We start from the raw sequence: 15,119 nt of genomic DNA on the forward strand, positions 1-15,119 counted from the left end.
GAGAAAGTGATTAAATGAGAGGAAGAGATAGCAACACACAAGGTAGGATTCAACAAAGGATTATGAATACTGAATCTTCATATAAATATTTTTTAAATGCCAGGGTATTAGAATAGCTAGAAGAAAAGAACAGAAATGGTGGAGCTGTAACCCACAACATTCTTTGAAATTTGCTCTACAGCTATTCATTAAATTGCGCTTTGGACGTTATCACCTTTCTGTATATATGTCATATTTCACAATAAGGAAATGGCTGAAATTGTGGAAATGTAATCTATAACATTCTTTGAATTTTGCTCTCAAACTACTTGTTAGTTATCACTATACTGTATATATCTTCCCAATAAAAAATGTATATACCATAGTTCACAATAAAAAAATGTAAAATAAATAAACCCATTGTCTGGAACAGGGTGAGCTTTCAACAAATGACAGTCATGTTAGAGCATTCCTAGGATTGACTGCCTTATCTAATTCCTGACCAAATAGATCTAACAATTAAATCATGTGTAGACACTTCATAATAGATCAAATCTTATATATTGACTGCATTATATTTCTGTATTCTACCAAGGTTCTTTGTGAAAACATCAGTGTCATTACGCTTTCATAAGAGCATCCTTTAGTTTGAATTAAGGATAAGCAGACTTCTTAGATGGTACACTGTCATAGGCAATGCCCAAATTCAAAGAAAAAGTAACAGCTGCTCACCTTGAGATATTCAAAACTCAGAGCTACTCTGGCTTTGGACCAAACTCATAGATTCCATGGAAAGGATTCTAAACTATGAGTGGCACTGATACTCCTTCTAATGGTTTTTCAAAAATTAACTATTTGTTATTAACAAACTTGGGAACCATAAATTAGATGTATCTCTTAAATACAGATAATATTTCAACCATGGTAGGAAAACTATGCCTGTAAACACAGTATCTGTGTCTTTTGGATGCTGTGGCTCAACAAGTTAAAGCCAGGTTAAAAACAGATCACATAGTATTTGTGATTAAGATGGGGTTTTAAATAACAAAGAGGACTCTTCCCTACCTCCCCACCACCACCATAATGATCACTAACTCTTTTTTTTTTTTCCAACTGAAGAAGGTGTTAGATACCTAGTTTATTGGACTATTTCTCCAACTGCAGGGTTATAAAAAGTCAATATTTTTCAAGGCAATAAATTGGTTTTAAATTATTTATCGCTACATACAGCTAAGTTATCTCTTTTCTAGACTATGGGAAACTGGTGGATTGCTTAGAACTGGGAAAGAGTTCTTGTCATTTATTTCATTAATCACTCACTGTAAGGCAGCCATGTATTATTTATATGTCAAATAAGTCACTGCCTCAGAATGTCACTTGACTCAAAATTTTGGTTGTTGGATTTTTGTTTGTTTGGTTGGTTGGTTCTTCAACATCAAATCAACAGTTCTGCAGGTAAGGGCCAGGAATAGATATGATAACTCTAGCAATGCGCGGGGAGAGAGAGAAAAGGGATGCTTCATTTGAGGGGACTGAAGCCCTTCCATTACTAGACTCCCTCCTCCCCCACCATTACCCTCAGCACACAGTTCACTGGAGGGAACATAAAGTGCTCACCATGCTGGAAGCTGTGGTAGAGGCTCAGGACAGGCAGCAGTGAATAGCGTTGTTTGGATGCAAACATTCAGACTCTGCAGTGATACAGTGCTTCACCTACAGAGCTAGTTACTGAACTACGGGCACTCAGAAACAAACCACTCCTGTCTCCACAGAACCAAAAGTCAGGTTGGCCTTGTAAAGGCTCTGAGAGCAGGGACTACGGTGAAATAGCACAGCTGTCAGGAGGCGGAGACTGAAGAGGGGCTAGAGGCACGTTCACACCAAAGCAGAGGCCTCAGAGCTGCGCCTGAATTTAAGCGTAAAATGAGGGGAGAGAGGTGGGGAGTATGATTTACCAATTGATCGCGCCTTTACATAGGTTACCTAGTTTAAATCTCACGGCAACACTAGGAGACCAATATTATGAATCCCCTTTCAGAGACCGGGGACTGAGGGCCAAAGAAGCCAAGAGACCGCGCCCAGTGTTTACGCCCCGCGCCGTCAGTCTCCCGGGAAGTGGGAGCTCCAAGGACCAGCCTCGGCGGGTTCGTGAAAGGGGAGAAACGCCAAGCTGTGGTCCAGAAACCTAGGCCTGAGTGAAGCGCCTACTAATGCCGCCAGCAGCGGAAGGAGAAGGGGGGCCTGGCGCTCTACGCAGTACTCGTCGAAGGTAGGTCGGCGCAGAGACGCAAACAGTTGACGAAAAGCAACAGCCCCCGCTGGACCCACCGGCTACGGGGAAGGGTTTCTCACGCCCCCTGTTCCTGGGTGACTGCACCGGAGATCGGAAGGAAGCGGGGCGAGGGATGAGTCATTCCGCTTTATTCTTCCTTCCCGGCCCCCTCGCCTCCGCACGTCGGCCCCCTCCCGAGCTAGCGCTGCCGAGAACGACGGCCCGGCTTATCTTCAGACTCCTCCACCAAGCCCCCCGTGGCCTGCGGAGGCGAGGAGATGGACGAGGCGTGTGGCCAATAAGGGCTTCTCTTTCCCACCCGCCGTCCAATGGGCCGCGGCTCAGGGGCTGGGGCGGGACTAGGAGGGCAGGAGGGGGCGATTCGCGGTTGGCAGGCAGCGCCGCGGCTCGGGGACTCAGAGCTAGAGCGTCTCGGGGAGTCCGCGCTAGGGCGACGCAGAAGGCGCCACCACCGCTACCGCTAGCCAAGGTACTGGACACGGCAGGCCCGTCGGTTACTTCGCCACCTCAGGCACCCGTTGCAGGCGCCGCTGCCTCGCTTCCAGCCGGGTCCCCATGGAAGAGATGGAAGAAGAATTGAAATGCCCCGTGTGCGGCTCCTTCTATCGAGAACCCATCATCCTGCCCTGCTCTCATAATTTATGTCAGGCGTGCGCTCGCAACATCTTGGTGCAGACCCCGGAATCTGAATCCCCCCAGAGCCGTCGGGCCTCGGGCTCCGGAGTCTCCGATTATGACTATCTGGACCTGGACAAGATGAGCCTATACAGCGAGGCAGACAGCGGCTATGGCTCCTACGGGGGTTTCGCCAGTGCCCCCACTACCCCATGTCAGAAGTCCCCCAACGGCGTCCGCGTGTTTCCCCCAGCCATGCCACCACCCGCCACCCACCTGTCACCGGCTCTGGCCCCGGTGCCCCGCAACTCCTGTATCACCTGCCCCCAGTGCCACCGCAGCCTCATCCTGGATGACCGGGGACTCCGCGGCTTCCCCAAGAACCGCGTCCTGGAAGGGGTGATTGACCGCTACCAGCAGAGCAAAGCTGCGGCCCTCAAGTGTCAGCTCTGCGAGAAGGCGCCCAAGGAGGCCACCGTCATGTGCGAACAGTGCGATGTCTTCTACTGCGATCCGTGTCGCCTGCGCTGCCACCCGCCCCGGGGGCCCCTAGCCAAGCACCGCCTGGTGCCCCCGGCCCAGGGCCGCGTGAGCCGACGGCTGAGCCCGCGCAAGGTCTCTACCTGCACGGACCACGAGCTAGAGAATCACAGCATGTACTGCGTACAGTGCAAGATGCCCGTGTGCTACCAGTGCTTGGAGGAGGGCAAACACTCCAGCCACGAAGTCAAGGCTCTAGGGGCCATGTGGAAACTGCACAAGGTGAGTCCTAAGAAAACTCACCCCTACGTCCCCACGCCTCCCGCCCTCTGATTTTGCAGCAGACGGTCCCTCTCTTTTGCCCACAGTGCATCCCAGCGGGAGCGCAATGCAGGCAGCTCAGATGTCTGCCTCCCCCGTCTGGTGCATTGCAGGAAGCGCGGGGGACCCTTAAACGTCGCACAGGGGAGTTGTATGTCCCAATGGAGTTGTTGCGGGGATGTCTTAGAGCGGGTCTCCCGGGGGCGCTGCCTGCAATCTGGACGCAGGGAACCCTCTCTCCGCGGCGGGTCTGCAGCCTACTGCCAAGGCAGGAGTGAGGGAAAACGCTGCGTAACTGATCAGAACCGCTCTGGTGCCCAGAGACGCCCCAAACATTCCCGGCCAGAGCAGGCTGCAGGGATTCGGTCGCAGTCCTCAGAGAGGGAAGATGCGGGGACCCTGCGGTCGCACCAAGGGCAGCGGATTGACGCTGCTGGGTTGGCAAATGCCATGAGTTTCGGCGGGGGCGGGAGAGCTGCCACAGGCGGAATACTAATGAGCCCACCCAGCCAAGACCCAGCGCCTCCACAGGAGGGAACGCGAGGTCGTGTTGCCTGGCACTCGAGGTGGAAGGAGGAGGGGGAGGGGTTGCGGGTCTTCGGTCGCCATGGCAACGCGGCGGGCTGACAGCTGCCCTGACCTTTCTGGTGCGGATCTGGAGCCAGAGTGGCAGGACCTTCGGTTTCTACGAGGTCGCGGCCTGAAAACCAGGCAGCTGCTCCTCCCAGGATAACCCTCTTCACCCCAACCCCCTCCTCCTGCACACACACACTCATTGCTCCAGGATTCGACCGTTTCCTCTTCCAGTATTTGTATGTGCAAACTTTAGGACACCTGTTACCAGATTTAGGTTCCTGTGTCTTCTGATGGTGCTTCCACCAAGGCTAGTGGCCAGAAAAGTGCTTTTAACAGCCACGCCACTCCCCTGCTCAAAATCCTCTAATGGCTCCCCATGCTTCTGAAACTGTCCTTAGAAGGCCTACCAGGACCTACTTGACCTATTTTCCTTTGACCTCTTCCACCTCATTTCTTCCCACTTACTCCCTCTACTCCAGTCACGCTATTCTTCTTGCTGTTCTCAACCACTGCCAGGCCCCTTTCTGCCCCAGGACCTTTGCATTTGATGCTCTCTCAACCTGGTTTAGCTCTAACCCAATGGTGCACACTCTAGTTTCCTTCCGATCTTTGCTTAGATGTCGCCTTAGCAAGTGAGCCCTTCCTGACCACAACTGCTGCCACCTACACCATAGTTCCCTCCCTGTTTTATTTTTCTCCATAGCACTTACCACTCTCTGGCATGCTATATATTTTACTATCATGTTACTTTTGTACTTATCTGTTATTCTCTCTGGCGCCACGCATAACAATAGACAGTAACTTCATGAGGAAAGAAATCATTATATTTTGCTTACAGCTGCTTAGAAAGGGACCACTGTTAAAGAGATGTGTATTAATTTCACTTTTACTTTTTAAACAACCCCTTTAGATAGGGGTGAGGAGAGCAGGGCAGGGGTTCAGGATCACTGGGGAGAGGTTGTCTTCATATCCCTGAATTGCTAGCCCAAGGCTGCTGCAGGACTGGGAAGACGGTGTTTAGGCCCTGCACTCAGAGGTCTGCAGCATTTCTTGGAGTTGTAGAAAGGTGTCTTTGAGAGAAGCCCTGAAGTTAAGGCTGGAGCATTGATTATTTTACTTACAGCAAGAAAAATAAAATATCACCATTTTCAGCAATGAGTGGAAATTTTCTTAACTCTTCATCCCAATCGAATGAGATCCATATTTACAGTCGTGGAGAATACAGAGAATTCTCACATATAATCTATCAAACCATATTAGTACTAATGGAGATTTTATTCTGCACAAATGTGAGCCCCACTAGTCACATGCCACTGCTTTTAAAACATTTCAGTTCAAAAATTTGTAGATGACGTATTTAATTTTGAAAGTTTTCAAAACTAACTCACAGCTTATTTTTTCTTCCTATTATGATTTTAATTCTTAAACTACTATCTATAGTCTATGTTGAATCACCCCATAAATGTATCCTTGGAACTAAAAAATTAATCATCTTGTCTGGAAAAAGAACTTAGAGCCACAGGCTAACTAGGATGATTGAACCACAGCACTATTTTTCTGTGAAGAAGAACCTATACTTTCTCCATTAAAACCAAAAGGAATCTTAAATCTCTTTCAAGCCCTGTGTAGATTTGAAATGTTAAACCATTTGTTTTATCGATAATGGAAGTTGTGAAAAGAAAATGTGGTGCTAACTAGGTTGAAATTGTGGACATCTGTTAAAGAAGAATGTTGATTTGGGGTGACTCATGAAAAACAAAGACCATTTCTTCCGTGATCTTTTGCACATTTTTTTTAAAAATAGTAAGGAGGTGTAATTTTTTGTTCAGTCAATATCAGGACCATTGAACTGCCAAGAAAAAATAAGACAAAAGACAGAATTTAACATGCACTTGTCATCTGTTATATGAACAACAAACATTACTTCCCCACCTTTTCTCCTTAATAAGGGGGTTAATGTATTAATGCTCAATTTTCTCATATAGTCTATGTTTTAATGATACCTCTATCTACAAAGAAACTCATGGGCCAGAATTTCTATGCCCTTCAAAACAAAGAAGAGCAAAGAATTACACTAAGTAGTTCCCCTAGAGCTGGGAAGCTATCGACACAGGTTACTACTAGACCTGAAAGTTTTTGTAAATATTCTACTATATTAATTATTCAATTCACCTGATAAAGAAAATTCTGTGAATAAATACATCCCTCAGGTACTGTCATCATCTTCCACATTCAAGGGAAAATAGCTGAAGTTTATTTTTTAAGTCGTTTTAAAAACAACTGGTTGAAATTCAATGGTTGTCAATTAACCAAATTAAAATATTTTTAAGATATTGTGTTTCTGACCTTCAAAATTCATGTATAATAACAATACATGAAGTGGCTGTATAAGACAAATATCTGATAATACAGATATCAGCACTTGTTATATCCCTTTATCCAGTTTAGGCTATTATAAAGAATTGCTACACAAAAAATTATTTAGTAGACACTTAAAGATAGGCAATTAAAACCATTAATAATACTTTGCAATTTTAAGCAGTTCACATCCTTAGATCCTAACATTATCCTTGAATTCCTGGTATGTTTTATCAGCCACTGAATCAGTAAATATGTGTGTAACCATTCTTTTGTGCATGTGCTGTAGAGCAAGGATTTTTTTCCTTTCTATCCTAATGACTAATTTTTCCTTCTGAATGTTGTCTCATATGTTCACTCTCATCTACACTCTGTTTTTCTAACCGACATTTGCATTATAAGCAACATTTAAAAATAATCAGTTGATATGCCTTCACTTTCAAAATATTCTGGAAAAAATATCTGCTTTGTTGTATGGTGACATCTCATCAAATGTTTGTGTAGCAAAATGTGTTATTTACTGCAACTAAAATGATATCCAATTAACTACCTATCATCAATCATATTACAATCTATATGTTCTGGTGGTAAGTGTAACAGGTAACATATGTTCGTGGTTTTTCCTTTTTTTGTTTCTTTTAATTTACTTCTGGTAAAATCAGAACATTCTGTGTGCAATGTAAACATCCTTACAAGTACTAAAGAGAATGTTACAGAGAAGGGAATTGGTCCTCTTTGTACTGAAGCATAATGGAAAGAGTTAGATCACAGGAGATCTGGATTGAAGATTTGATGCTGTCACTTACTTATGGGTGACTTTAAGCAGGTCTCTTATACTCTGTATGCTTCCCATCTGTGAGAATGTAAAAGAGCTAAAACTATATTTGTGAAAGTATTTTGAAACAATAATTTAAATGTGTATAACTTACTAATTTCAATTTTGTACAAGGGAAAGTTTTTGTGTAAAACAGAAGTTGATGTCTTACTGGTCAACAATAACCTGCATAAAATCTAATCACCTAACTTAGTGTCCTTTGCTTGCTCCTTTCAGAGAAAGAGTGCCGTACAAAGGCTACTCTTAAAAAAATGGCCTAAAAGAGTGAGGCACATCCTCTTGTGGCCAGAGAGAATACCCGGTTGATTTAAACTCAAGGAATATGAATACCACACAAAGATTTACTTATATATTGAACAATAACAAAGGTGTTTTGTTTTCCAGTAACAAAGCTAAATGATGACTGATATGACTCAATATTTTCAGATTTCCAATGATCTGAAACTTATGATCACTTTGAAGTGGCAGAAATCATATTTCCAGTATATGCCATGAAAAGATGTTATTGGCTGGAATTTCAGGTCAAATCATGGTTTGCATAAAGTGACAGAAAATGATTACCCATCCATCATTGGTAGTAAGAATGATGCAGAGGCAAAAATTGTCCCTTAACATCAGTCCTGAAAAATTGCATACCCTCACCTAATGAAAGTTAACAAACCTTTCAAAGTGTGTCTACACAGAGGAGGGTAGAAACCCTTACATGGTAAGTGTTTAAGAATGAAATTGTTCTAAATAATATTTTTATCAGCTTTATCAGGGATTGTTGGTTTTAAGGAACAGAAAACCACTCAAGTGATCTCAGAGAATTTAATGGGAAATGAAACAAAATCAAGCAACAAGGAGAATGGAACTGGAAAACTAGAAACTAAGTTCACTCTCTAAATCAGTCAGTTTGGACTAAGTTATATTGCAGTAACAGTCTCCAATCTCAGTGATTTACAACAGCATTTAATTTCTTATTCGAGTCCACTGTGATTGACAGTGCCCTTCTTCCACATCGTCCTTATCCTTGAACCAAGGTCAAAAGGAGCGTATCTGTGGGATGCCTTATGGCAGAGGGAAGACATTCAATGGCCTTAAAGCTGCTGCTTGGGTGTGGCATGCCACTTTGGCTTACACTCCCTTAGCTATAACAAGTCATGTGGCCAAGCCTGATGTCAGTGTACCAGGAAGTACACTCTTCCAACCCAGAGAGAGCACTAGGGAATGGCCTGGTAGAGGAGAACAGCAAATATTGGAACAAATAATAAAATATGCTACATTCAACTGCCCTTATCTTTGCTTCTTTCTCTCTCTTGAGATGGGTCTTTCTTGACCTGTAGCAGACCTAACAGGAAACTCCTCCAATTCCACATAACCTGACATGATGGTTCATTCAAGAGTCCGCTATCATCTAAGTACGGTCCTCTGCATCTCTTAGTTTCAAATTCTCAAGCAGAATGAGATCATCTGACTGGCTCAGCTCAAGGAGGTGATTTACTGATATCTAAGCTGGGTCACAATTCCACCCCTGCTGGTGGATGCAGAGGATGAAGATGAGGTGAGCAAGGCACTTGCCTTGGGTGCAGAATTCAAAGGGACACCGAAAAACTAAATAATCATGATAAATATCTTAATGCAATATTTTAAAAATAAGTGAATACAAAAAAATCCATGATGAACAAAATACCAAAAAAATTTTTAGAAGACAAGGTAGTAACAGTACCAAGCCACATTTGGAGCATGAGGCAAAGAGAAAAAATCAGTAATACTGATCCTATCTTATCTAAGATTTGATATTTTGTTCTTCAAGGATTTTTTTGCATTCATTTTTAGTTTTTTTTTTAAGTTTCATTAAAATATTATTTATATTGATCACTGAAGAGTTTGGTGCCCCCTTACATTCTGCACTGGGGAGAGTATCTCACACATCTCCCCCTAATCCCAGTTCTGAGGGATGGTGTCACTTGATACAAACTGGGCTCCTGAGCTCACCATTCGGCAGGAGGAAAGCTCAGGGCAGAGGGCCTATGAGGGCAGTATTAAGCTAGGAGGCACTGATAAGCTCCTCTTGAACAAAGAGAAAGCCATTCAGGGTGCAGAAGAAACCGTCTTTCCCTACCTGGATCTTCTGCATTTTTACTACTGTGCCAATTTGCCAAAATGAAACAATAAATTTAATGATGATGAAAAAGAAGACAGAGAAGTATGGAGAACACTGACCACTGTTCTTCTTTTTGCCAGCAACCCCCAGCCTGTACCATATGGTTTATGTTGTTATTCATGTTCCTATCATTTGTTTGGGTGAATGTGGCCATGTAAGAGCAAAGTGGGCCCTCACTCTGCTTATGTATGAGTGGGAGATGGAAGGCAGAAGGTGCTAAAACATGCTTTTGCACTAACTTTAGGTACCCCTTTTAAAGTATGTGGCTGGTTTGGGAGTGGGAGGAATAAAGAGATACATAGTTTCATTTTAATAATTGCATCCATTTATTAGAAGAAAAGCTTTTAGCAACTATGGGGCTGTAGTGAACTTTTTTTTTTTTTTTAATAGCAATATTTTTCTTTCCTTAACTAAGTGCTTCCTTCACTACCGCCATTCCTGCCACTGGCCAGTCCATGTGATTCTGGTTGGCCCTGCCTTGCCTGGCCAAATGGGAGGGCATGTGACATGGGCCTGGCAATAAGGGACCTTATCCCTCTGACCAAAGTGAATAATTAAAAGGATGCACACATGACCAAAGCCAATCACATCAGAGTCCTTTTCTGAGATTTATATGTACTGAATCAGGGACAGAGGAGTCTTGTTTTCCTCTGGGTTTGTTGCAGCTAGAATTATAAAAGCCAGGACCCATCTGTGTCCATGCCTCTTCCTCCTACGACTACATTAGTATAAGAAAATAAGGCAGTGCACAGATATTCAGAGCTGAGAATTCTGAGGATATTTGAGTCTCTGCTATCAGTCTTGTCTGAGGCCAGCTACCCCCTCCCCTCCGCCTTTCCCATCATGTGAATCGGTAAACCTTCCCCTTCCTTTCTTTTAATTTTCACTTTAACTAGTATGCACTGCTTTTCTGGCACTTTCAACTGAGAAGTCCTGATTATGAAGATGCATAAAAACTTACAAATATTTGTATTTGAAGATGTTAATTTTCATTAATTCTCAATATTGTCTCTAAAATACTAGACTAGAAGGCTGCATTCTGATACCGTAAATACCATGGGGAGGTAATTTGGGGACAGTGAAGTAGAAATCATATAATTTTTAATCTGATGCTAATCTACCCATTCATCTCTGGATAACCTTTACTAGCCAGTTGGCTGTTTCTTTCAGTATTCTTTGAGGTTACTTACAAATAAGCTTAGGGATCTCTTTCTATAACCAACTCTAAGGTATTCAGTGTGTGAAGATGGTACTTTCAAGGGCAAAGGGCTTGAAGAGGGGTGGTTCTGAAAATCAAACTTCTGTCAATAATCAATTTTGCCTGCTTTTAAAGGCACAAAACCTCTGAAAATATGCATGAACACACCAGAATTCGCTGTGATTTGACCCATAATCCTGGTCAGAATTTCTCAAACCATGAAAATTCACAAATTTTCCATTGTTAAATAGGTTTGAGACTCTTCACTCTAACACCCACCCCCTCCCCACCCCAGGTAGTTCACACGGCACTTATTATATCAATGTACTGATGCAGCCTGGAACAAAGCAACCTACTTAAGTCAACATAGCATGTTGTCGTGTACAGAAGTACAAGTTTGTCAAACAGTAAAACAGGCAACAATTAGTCAATAAATTAGCAACGAAGTAAGTGTTCTTAATCTCCATTCTATGTAGAGAGGACTATTCTAAAACTCCAGCCCATAGATACATGTCCATAGTAAAACCATCCTTAAAGCTTATGCTAATTTAAAAAAATACGTGCTAAAAGTTAAATTTTATTTATTCTTTAATAGTCAGTCAAAAGGTACCAACAATTATGTATGTTTTTTATATATATGGGCTTGAATAAATTACACTTCCCTTTCTATTATAAATAATTTAACTGAAAAGACAAAGATTTTAGACATTAGTAATACTAATATAACGTAGTAACAAAATAACTGCTTTGATCTACTTTTTACTACTTTTAGACTTTGTATACAAGATGTCAAATGACTGGTTTGATTGAATTCTTCACTAAAGTCTTATAGATAGAAATCAATTGTTTTTAAAATACTTTTCATAAAGTAAAAAAGGGCAATATTAAAAGGTTAAAACTATAATGTTGCTACTGTGAAACACAACAAAACAATTTGTGAAAGTTAAGTAAGTAATGTTTTGCCTGTTACATTTCAGGCTTTGCAATATTCTCAATATTAGCATTTGGGGTCCATTCTTAACCTAAAAGAAGAGTAGCTATATACTGGTCACCCAACTGTGCACAAAGATTTATCAGAGACTTCTAGGTTTTGCCATCAGCATATCTGACTCATCCCAAAGGACATCTCAAAGTCAAAGCCACTTCCCTGGAATGCTCTCACAACAGTTTCATCCCCAACTCTAAACTGGGTGCCAACAGAACTATCTCAGGGTAAGTTTACTCAGGAAACCCAAGCAGACCACATTTGACTGCAGCTTTTACCCTTAATTACACTGCTCTGTGTCAGGGAAGTCACCCCAATTTCATTGTACTTTTGCTTGGCCCTGTTTTGCTATCTTTTTAACTTTACTGGTCTGGTCATGGTTCTGTCTGCCCGCCTAAGTTACCTCCTCCTTGACACCATCTGGCCTTCTAGCTTCTCCTATGAGCCTCTCTCCTCCTGTCCATCATGCTTGCTCTCCATGGTTTTCTTAGAGCAGCAGACTAAGTAAACATGCAAAGCCCAGTTCAGATGAGCTGACACCAAATGACACCAAAAGAGTCTGAAACTGCACCGTGGGGGTCTATTATGCCTCCTTGTCAGAACTAAGGAGTGTTCACTTCAGCGGCAACAGAGCTATGGGGTTCTATCAGCTCAGCCACGGATTTATTGTCCCTCTTTTAACAAAATAATGCATCTTAAAATGTGTAGATTACAAACAATACAAAAAATAAGTAGAGTTTTTATAAAAGTGGTACATAGGCTCTTTGTCTCTTTATTTCTGCAGCTGTAAAGCATTTATAAGTCTAGCGTTGAAAACACAGTATGTTTAAACCTGTAAGCAGCTACCTACTCTTTCCTTTCGGTTTTTTTGTTCTGTTTTGTTTTGTCTGACTCTTTTATCAAGGTGGTTAAAACAAAACATGTATATTACAGTTCAAGAACATATACTTGAACGGACTTTCTCCATAAATATAAAAAGGAATATGTGAACCAGAAAATCCTACTATTTAAGAATGGATTTAAGCACTGCCAAATAAAATGGTTTCTCATAAGCCTTGCCTAAAAGCCAGAACTCTGTGTTCTAACAGCTCTGATCAAAGAAGAAACTGTTCCTTAAAGAATTAGCTTTGAAAATAGAATGCTAAATGATGTTCTTTGATGTCCTTTACCAACGGATTTGTATCTAGACATATTTAGCTTTCAAGCCCACACCCTTTTCCATTGACTAAACTAATGCTACTTTTGTTGAAATGTCTGCAATTTCAAAATGTCAAATTTTTCGTAATTAAGCCATCTTCTGTCATTAGCCAGCACACATAGATGGTTAATTCTCATCAACTGCTGGTTTTTTCAGTTGAGGCTGACTTTCCAGCTGGAGACTATTAATTCAGCTTTATTGAGATTTCTGTTCTTCCTCTTTTTACTATTACTTTACTTGCAGCCTGCATTTTAAGAAGCAACTGTTTGACACCAAATGTTTATCACTCTCCCCTGCTTCCAGGAAAATCCTGAGAGAAGACAATCCTGAGACCTGTACTGTACATCAATCTAAGATATTATCTATTCTCTGATCAAAGCAAGGTGCAGAGAGGAGTAAATATGAATCTGGGGGGATTAAACAGTTTTCACCTAAGTCAGGTCTTCAAATAGGCTTTGTGATTTTTGTAAAAACATTCGTGGAAGGAAGGTCAAATATACACCCTTTCAACTGCCAGTAAAATTCACCCCAAAAACAAGTAGAAAAGACCGGGCAACATAATCTCCCATTTCTGATTGTCTGACTTTAGTTTCTTTTCATCGGTGCAACAACCAACAGCTGATTTTATTACAGATATGTGTAGTCAATTACAGTGTTAGTGATGATGCCTATGCCATCACCAAGAAATACCAATTCATGAAATTGATTAATTGTTTAGTTTATGTTATGCCACCTCCCTCCCACTCCATGAAATGTTATCCCAAGAGCATTAGTCATATGAAATCAAATGTAAAATTGGACTTCCATCCAATCCAATAAATCTTACATGGCACAGATAAATACATGGTGCTTTTAACAAGCAGTTCTCATTGATTTTACTGATCATCAATCAACTGACCTCGACTTAACAAGGAAATATGATATCCAATTTTTAGCACATAATCAATGCAATATATGAGAACCTTGTGTTTACCCTCAACTTGTGTTATCTGGCTCCTTCTGCCATTATGATAATGACTCTACCATTGTTGGAACTAAAATATTATTCAGTATTAAATAAAATTTTCTCCACTTTCTACTTTGAGGACCAGGAAATATGGAATGAAGAAACCAATAAATACTGAATTTCCAGGTGACTTCAACAAGCACAATAAGCAAGGGTATAGAGTATGACTACTATTCATTCCCTTATAGTTAAAACATGGCACATTTATGCCTGGAATAGGATATAGAGTTTTGTTTGCTCTGATCAATACCTATACAAATTGCCATGGAAAAGTTCAAATTGATTGTAAGGTCCTGCTATATAGATATGAAGAATATTAATAAAACTATTGGCATTAGTTAGCATATTAGCACATAAATATTTTACAAGAATTTTTAAAAATCAAAATGGAGAGAAAATTAATGTTTCTAACATTGAGGATATCCTCAATTCTTGCTTAATTCACTTTCATATCTGATTTGATTCACATTAATTATGATTAATGATTCACATTAATTCACATTAATATCTGATTTGCTATTAACTGGAACATTTTGAGGTTGCTGTTATTATTTCAGAGGGGCTAAGAGATTTCCTTAATCCCTTGATCAACGTGTTTGTATCTAAACCTATTTAACTTTCAAGCCCACACCCTTTTCCATTGACTAAACCAATGCTACTTTTGTTGAAATGTTTGTAATTTCAAAATGTCAAAATTTCAAAATTTTTGTAATTAAGCTCATGTTTGAACAGTAATCAAATATTTGCATTGAACCCACAATTGAAAGCTCACCTGACATCTCCACTTAGATGTTTCACAATTACCTCACACTCAGCATGCCCAAAAAATGAATTCATCATCTCCCTGTTTCATAACTCAAAAATTTCCTTCTCTTACTTCTTAAGTGGGAACCAAAGAATACAGGCCTCATAATTCCACAGACTGGAAAAGAATGGTGATGCAAAATATTTTAAAACTAAGGATTACGGATAAAATACTAAAACCAACACATATTTCAAAACATAGGCATTAGTAAACAAAGATTCACCTAATGGAGAAAAGCATCAAGTTCTAGAATATCAAAGAAGGGAATAAGAAGGAATCCTACTTTTCTTTAATAATCTTTGCCACTTATGATCTCAGTACATT

At 41.1% G+C, this 15,119-nt stretch overlaps 1 protein-coding gene across 9 annotated transcripts in view; it reads left to right on the top strand.

Annotated features, from left to right (window-relative positions):
* Positions 1-2,372: 2,372 nt before the first annotated feature.
* Positions 2,373-15,119, top strand: part of TRIM9 (tripartite motif containing 9) — a 123,417-nt gene continuing 110,670 nt past the window's right edge. For 3 of the 9 annotated variants that reach the window (XM_037832729.1, XM_037832731.1, XM_037832733.1), the window contains exon 1: positions 2,377-3,649. In XM_037832729.1, coding sequence (XP_037688657.1) covers positions 2,828-3,649 — 822 coding nt within the window. In that variant the 5' untranslated portion in view covers positions 2,377-2,827. Of the gene's footprint in view, positions 3,650-15,119 lie in introns of all 9 variants that reach the window. The other 6 variants (XM_037832726.1, XM_037832728.1, XM_037832725.1 and 3 more) reach the window with 6 other exon arrangements.

This window comes from Choloepus didactylus, chromosome 4 (assembly GCF_015220235.1).
Source record: "Choloepus didactylus isolate mChoDid1 chromosome 4, mChoDid1.pri, whole genome shotgun sequence".
NCBI lineage: Eukaryota > Metazoa > Chordata > Mammalia > Pilosa > Megalonychidae > Choloepus > Choloepus didactylus.